Raw genomic sequence first — 7,237 nt, 5'->3', positions numbered from 1 at the left:
CGCGGAGAGCGACGCGACGACGCCGGCCTTGGCGATGGAGATCTGCTGCTGCTCCATGGCCTCGAGGAGGCCCGCGTGCTGGCCGCCGTCCATCTTGTCGAACTCGTCGATGCAGCACGCGCCGCGGTCCGCGAGGACGAGCGCGCCGGCCTCGAGCGCGGGCGCGCCGTCGGCGTCGCGGTTCAGCGACACCGTGAGCCCCGTCGCCGTCGTCGTGTTGCCGCAGACGTAGACGGACCGCGGCGCGGCGACGGCCGCGGCGCGGAGCATCTGCGACTTGCCGAGGCCCGGGTCGCCCACGACGAGCACGTGCGAGTTCGCGCGCACGCTCACGCGGTCGCTCCGCCGCGGCGCCTTGCCCGCGAGCGCCGGGTCCGCGAAGTCGAGCGCGACGTCGTCGCGCGCGCCGGGCCGCGCCGCGGCCGCGCGCGCGGCGTCGCGGTCGTCGTCGTCGTCGTCGTCCTTCGTGCCGCCGAAGAGGCCCAGTAAGAGGCCGAGCTTCACGAGCTCGTGGCCGTAGATGGCCGGCGCGAGCGACCCCACGAGCAGGCCCAGCACGTCGTCGTCGCCGGCGATCTGCTTCACGATCGCGAGGTCCGCGTCCCCGAAGTGGGACCTGGGCAGCACAAGAGTGATTCAACGTCGATTCAACGTGAGTGTTCCGCGCGCGCGCGTTACGGAAACCACATCCACGCACACATCCACGCTTCGAGACCGTTCCGAGAGATGATCGCTCGTCCAAAAATCAGCCGAAACGAGTGGAAAATGGCCGAGATCGGAGCCTTTGAAGTTGGGAATTTCGCTCGCTTGTGCTGCCCTGAGTGGGACACGCCCCGCGGGTCCACGAGCGCCGCCGGCGCGACGAAGTTGTCGCCGCCGCCGACGACGACGTCGCACGTGCCCGCGTCCGCGACCTCCGCGACGCCGCGCTCCGCCTCGCGCGACGCGTTGACGACGGAGTTCGCGTCCAGGTAGAGCACGGCCGTCGCCGTCGCCAGGGCCCGCTTGTCGTGGCGGCCCGCGGCGACGGCGGAGTTGACGCACCGGAGCACGCCGCTCACGACGACGACGTCGCCGGGCACGCAGAGGTCCACCAACGCGTGGCCCCGGCACTCGACGTCCAAATGGCGCGGCACGCGGCCCGCGCCGTCGTCGCCGCCGGGGCCCTCGTCGAACTGCTGCTGGACCTTGATCTTCTGGTAGTCGAGCGCCGCCGCGGAGCCGCGCTTGAGGTCGAAGGACCGCGACTTGCACTCGCCGGAGACGCAGCACGTCGGCGACGCGAAGTTGCCGTCGGGGAACTTGACGCGCAGCGCGTCGTCGGCCTCGCCCGCGCCGCACTTGGCGCAGGAGAAGCTCGCCGCGACGACGAGGGGCCGCACGGCGGACGCGCGCGTCACCGTCGCGCGCACGGCGACGAAGCGGCCGACCTGCTCGGACCGGAGCTGCGCGAGCGGGAGCTGCGGCACGACGTTGCGCAGGCGCAGGGTCGCGCCGCCGGGCGGCGCGCGGCGGTCGGGCGCCGCGAGCGCGAGGTCGACGGCGACGCCGAGCTGGAGCAGCACGCGCGCGGGCTGCGCGAAGAGCATGGCCTCGAAGTCGAAGACGTCGAGCCGCATCGTCGACAGGAAGTCGCCGTACTCCACGGTGACGTCCGCGAATTGCTCCTGGCCGGCGAGGAGCGACCGCCCGCGGCCGAGGAAGAAGCCCTCGAAGACCGTCACGACCTCGGCGTCGCCCTCCGTGCACGGCAGCGCGAAGTCGTGCCGCTCCCAGACGCGCCGCACGCGCAGCAGCTCGTTGCTCATCGCGAGCGATTTGCGGCGTCGGTCGCGGCAGTCGCGGCGGACGACGGCGTGTCTTGGGTGTGCTCTGGGCGAGCTCAGATGTGCTCGCGCCGATGCGCCGGTCGCGCGGCGGACGACGAACTCAGGCGCGCAGTGGGCGCACTTGGGCAATCCATGTGCGCGCGCGCGCGAGATCGATCGCGTGGAGGCAGGGGCACCATGTTTGATGAAGTAGCCTTGAAGTGCACCATGCGTTAGAAGGTCGTCCGGAATGCGGCGGGCGCGGCCGCGCGCGGTTCCCGGGGCGACGGCGCGCGCGTCGCGCTCGCCGCGAGGGGCGGGAGCGCGTCGGCTTTCGACGCCGCGTCGCGGGCCCAGGGCGGCGCCTGGAGCGCGGCGCAGTAGGTCTCGAAGGGCGCCATGTGGACCTTGCCGTCGCCGTGGCGCTCGAAGGGCTCGACGAAGCCCAAAAACTCGAGCGTCGGCCGCCGGCCGTCGGCGTCCAGAAGCCGGTCCGTGTCGAGCTCCCGCAGCCCGCGCACAAAGTCCGCGGGCGCGAGGGCGCGCGCGCCCGCCGGGTCAATGACCTCGAAGACCTCGCGCGCGGGCCGCCCCTCCTCGCGCGCGTTCGTCAGCACCTCGTCGACGATGTCCTTGAGCCGCGGGCGCGGCGGCTCGACGCGGCGGCAGGCCGCGTCGACGGCCGCGACGGCCGCGTCGACGCGGCGCGCGACGGCCGCGGGGGAGCGCTCCGCGTCCTCGTCGTCGACGTCGGCGATGGCCCGGGCGACGCCGCGCTCCACGGGCACGACGTCGAGCGCGGCGCCGTCGCCGCGGTTGAAGTCGGGGAACGTGTCGCGCCCGCGAAAGCTGCCCGTGGACGCGCGCACGCGCCGCGAGCCGCGCCGCCTGGGCGACGCCGGCGGCGACGTGCCGTCGAGGCCGTCGTCGGCCTCGTCGAGGCCGTTCGACGCCGCCCGCCGCCCGCCGAGGCGCGCGCCCAGCGACGACCGCTTGCGGAGCGTCAAAAGCGAGCGCATCGGACCGTCGTAAAGTGGCCCGTCTCCTGGCTGTTTTAAACTTCCCTTTAACTTCTGTATTTTTAAGGTCCTTAGCGTCCCACGTCAGCGAGCGGCGTTCCCGGCGGCCGACGCGACGTGCGTTCTTCTCCCGCGCGGACGCAGACGTCGAGACGTTCTTCGCGCTTTTCAAGTGAAATGATACATCACCGTTTCAGGATATCTACAACTTGAACCTCAACTTACAACGCGCGGGAGGTTCCGAGGAACTCGGCAATCATCGAGTCGAGCGGTCGTTGGTCATCGTCGGTCGGGTTCAGGTCCGCCCACTCGAGCGGTCGTCGGCCATCGTCGGTCGCCCACTCGTGCTGGTTCTGGCAGCAGAAGAAGCCTGCGGGCTCGAGGCCCGTGGCGGATCGGAACAGGTCGAGGGCCGCGTCGGCCTCGGGCGCTTCGAATTCCGGCGCGTCCGGCACCGCGTGGCGCCCCGCCTCCTTCGCGAGGCGCTGGCTCTCCTTGGGCGCCTCGAACCAGCGCTTCCGCGGCGCGGCCCTGTGCGACGGGCTCGTGGCGCGGGCGCGGTGGGCCGGCTGCTGGGCGCCGTGCGGCGGCGCGCTCCGCGCCGCGCCGCCGAGACGCCTGAGCTCGAGGTCGACGTCCTGGCTCTCCTTGGGCGCGTCGAACCAGCGCTTCCGCGACGCGGCCTTGTGCAGAGGGCTCGTGACGTCGTCCTCCTCGACGTCGCCGTCCTCGGCCTCGTCCCGGTAGAGGTCGGCCCAGGTCTTCTTGGGCTCGTCGACGGGATCGGCCGCGACGTAGAGGCGGCTCAGGTACTCGGCGAAGACGACGACGTCGCACATCAAGCCGCAGACGACGATCCCGGGAAGCCGCCCCGTCTTCGCGACGTAGCACACTTTGATGATGGCCTGGCAGAGCACGGTCGTCGCGTCGAGGGACGGCACGGACGCCGTGTAGTCCAGGTCGGGGTGCGCGCGGCGCGCGGCGGACCGGAGCAGGCGGGCCACGTCCAATTTGTGCGTCCAGCACACGAAACCGAGGACCGCGAGGCGCCAGCGGCTCTCGCCGGGCATCCTGGGCCCCTTGAGCCGCGGGTCGCCGTAGCCGCGGCAGAGCACGTAGGGCGCCGCGGCCATGCGGAGTACGTGGACCGCGGCGGCGGCGACGGAGAAGGACAGCGCGCCGCGGCGCGTCTCGACGCAGAAGCCCGCGTCGAAGTTCCCGTCGAGGATCCCGAGCGCGAGGACGGCGACGCAGCGGGGCGTCAGCGGCGCGAAGCGCACGCCCGACGGGACGCAGCGGCCGCCCTTCGCCGGGCGCTCGGGGCGCGCGGGCGGGAGGCCCGAGTCGGGGGACGACGGGCCTCCCGCGGCGCCGTGGTCCTCCTCGACCTCGATGCCGCCGAACTCGTTCGCGAGCAGGTCGAGGGGGGTGGCGGGCCGCAGGGCGCCGAGGGGGATGACGGACCAGAACACGAAAGTCAACGCGACGACGGCGAGCCAGGACGTCGACCCCAAGGACCCCAGGCTCGCGGTCGCTATCATCTCGTCGTCGTCGTCGGGCTCCCGTGTCGGGCTCGGCGTCGGGTAGTAGACGACGGCGACGTCGACGGAGACGCCGCCGCAGGCGTCCGTGGCCTCGGCGGTCTGGTTCAGCCCGTAGTAGCGGGCGATCGCGGCCGCGATCGCGGCCTCCGCGTCGTCGATGTAGGCGTACTTCGTCGCGAGCCGCCGCCCCAAACTCGCCGAGAGCGCGTCGATCTCGTGGTCGAACATGGTGATGTCTGCGCTGACGTCGCTGCAGCTATGCGGGGTAGGCGCGGCGGTCGCGTTCGCCGCGAGGAGTCGCCGGCCGTCCCCGCAGTTCGCCACGGTCTCGACGGCCTCGGTGGACACGCCCAGGGACGCCGCGAAGAACCGGCCGTTGATTTCCGTGCCGTCGTAGAGCTCGAGGCCCGCCTCGCCGCAGGAGACGACGCTGCCGTCGGGTAAGAGGAAGTCGATGACGACGGCGAACTCGACGGGCGCCGTCGTCGGCGCCGCGGACGGCGCGGCCGTCGTCGGCGCCGCGCCGGGCCGCGGCGCGGGCGCGCGCGTCGGGTCGCGCGGGCCCGCGGACGGCGGCGCGGCCGTCGGCCGGGGAAGAGGCGCGCGCGTCGGGTCGCCGGCGTAGACCGTGGGCATGGCCGACGGCGCCGCGGGGCGTGTCGTCGAGGTCGATGGCGTCCATGTTGGCGACGCCGACGGCGCGGGCCGGGGGCTACGAGACGGCGCGAACTCTCGCGTCGGCGCGGCCGTCGGCCCCGACGGCGCCGCCGACGGCGAGACGGGGCCGATGGTGCCGGTGACGCAGCCAAACTGGGAGAAGTGCGCGTTGCCGCCCTCCGCGAGGTCGTCCGTCTCCTCCGCGCGCCGCGCGTTCGCCCGCCTCGAGGCGGAGCCGAAGTCCCCCAGATCCGCGTAGGAAATGTTGAGGTGGGCCAGGTTCGACTTGAGGACGCTACTGAGCTCGCCGGAGATCATGGTCACGAGCTCCGCGAGCACCATGTCCTGCAAAGCCGACATATCGTAGTCGCGCAGCGCGCCGTCGTCGAGGTAGTCGTAGCCGAAGCTCGTCAGGTCCCCGCGCGCCGTGGGCTGCGAGAAGTACATGACCGTCGCGTTCGTCGCGTTCGTGAAATTCTCGCAGGAGCTCGTGTCCACGGACGTCTCCGACGCGTCCAGGTCCGACGTCGCGATCTCCTCGAGGCGCCGGCCGCCGAGGCGCCGCCGCGAGTCGGCGCCGCACCGCGTGTCGTGGGCCGCGTCGTTCATCTCGAAGCCGTGCTCCTCGATCCAGGCGGCGTCGAGCACCGTGCCGTCGGCCATCGTGATGCCGTCGCCGTCGCAGGCGGCGTGGAGCACCGAAGACAAGGAGAGGCCGATCGTCGTGACGAGGTCCGCCTCGGTCGGCGCCGCCGTCTCGCGCGGTGGGGACGTCGGCCGCGGGCTGAACTGGGGCGCCGCCGGTGGGGACGTCGGCCGCGGGCTGAACTGGGGCGCCGCCGTCGGCGCCGCGGACGGGTTGAAGAGCGCCGCGTCCGGCGGCCCCACGGGGCTCGGCGTCGGCGCGAGCGTCGGGTCGTAGGGGTCCGCCGTCGGGAACGGCGTGACGGCGATGTCGCCGAGGTGGAAGTCGTCGTCGGTGTTCGTGCAGAGGGCCCGGCGGAAGTCGTCGCGGAACGCCTGCAGGCTCAGCGCGTCGATGTCGGCGATCTCCGTGAAGCGCGCCTCCTTGATCGCCGCCGTGTGCCCCGAGATCATGGCGTCGTAGGCGACGGCGCAGTCCTTGTCGCAGCCGAGGGCCTTCGACGCCAGGTCGCCGCCAGCGCACCCGTAGGGGTACTCCTCGTAGGTCGCGCCGCAGTAGAGGTCCGAGTTGTCGAAATCATAGAGCGTCACGGTGCCCGAGTACGCGCCGTCGTCGTCGTAGTTGCCCGCGAACAGGCCCCCGCCGCCCTCGTCGCAGAAGGGCGCGCAGTACGTCCCGAAGTCGGACCACTTCGGCCCGACGCCCACGCCGAAGAGGTCGCCGCCCCCCAGGTCGCTCATCGTGTCCTTCAGGTCCGTCGCCGCGCTCAGCGTCAGGTGCGTCGGCCGCATGCGTTGCCGCTGCTTCTCCGCGCGCGAGTACTCGTAGTCGTCGTTGCGGATGTGAGCGGGCGCGCCGTCCGTCACGACGTAGACGTCGTGGTCCACGAGCCCCGTCGCGTCGACGTCGTCCAAATCGAGGAACATCCGCCGGGCCAGCCACAGCGCCTGCCACGTCGGCGTCCAGTGCCAGCCCCCGCAGGGCCAGGACAGCGTCGAGTTCGCGGCGCCCTGGGGGTCGCACTCGCAGGACCCGTCGTTGAGCTTGCCGTTGGCGCACGCCGTGCCGACCTGGGCCTCGTCGTCGACGCGGACCGTGGCGTTGACGAGCCGCTTCAGCGAATCCGCGTCGTACGTCAAATTCGCGGCGACGGCCGCGCCGCCGCTGAGGTCGTCCCGCGTCTCCTTGCCGTCGAAGGCCGGGAAGACGACGATGCCGAGGCGCACGTTCGACTCCACCGACGGGGCGAAGCTGTCGATGAAGGAGTAGAGCGTGTCGAGGACGACGTCGTTCCAGCCCTCCTTCGTGATGGACACGGACCGGTCCACGACGAGGATGACGTCCCTGTCCGTCACGCAGGGCTGGTCGTCGCCCGCCGCGACGGCCAGCAGCGCGAACGCGGCCAGCGCGGAACGCCACCGCGGCGCGAGCGCGATTGGCCCCATCATGGTCTGCCCATCGTCACGTGTAAGGGGGGGTAAACTCTTTGTAATTGCAGCTCAACGCTTATTACAAGGTTTGGTTGAAGCCTGCATTGAAGCGCCGTTTCCGGCGGGATATGGT

At 72.1% G+C, this 7,237-nt stretch overlaps 2 protein-coding genes across 2 annotated transcripts; both read right to left on the bottom strand.

Moving 5' to 3' along the window:
• Window positions 1-609, bottom strand: AURANDRAFT_23403 (hypothetical protein; the record flags this gene model as incomplete). The annotated part of the gene is made up of 1 exon (XM_009036810.1): window positions 1-609. A coding segment is annotated over one exon (609 nt), but the record flags the coding sequence as incomplete, so codon positions are not given.
• A 2,439-nt stretch (window positions 610-3,048) lies between these two features.
• AURANDRAFT_62876 (hypothetical protein) lies at window positions 3,049-7,122 on the bottom strand (the record flags this gene model as incomplete). Its single annotated transcript, XM_009036809.1, has 1 exon — window positions 3,049-7,122. One exon carries the CDS (start codon window positions 7,120-7,122, stop codon window positions 3,049-3,051), a length of 4,074 nt encoding a protein of 1,357 aa, XP_009035057.1.
• Between the last annotated feature and the right edge of the window lie 115 nt (window positions 7,123-7,237).

The sequence above is a fragment of the Aureococcus anophagefferens genome (genome assembly GCF_000186865.1).
Source record: "Aureococcus anophagefferens unplaced genomic scaffold AURANscaffold_5, whole genome shotgun sequence".
In the NCBI taxonomy this organism is placed as follows: Eukaryota; class Pelagophyceae; order Pelagomonadales; family Pelagomonadaceae; genus Aureococcus; species Aureococcus anophagefferens.
This window is presented reverse-complemented; position numbering and strand designations above follow the sequence as displayed.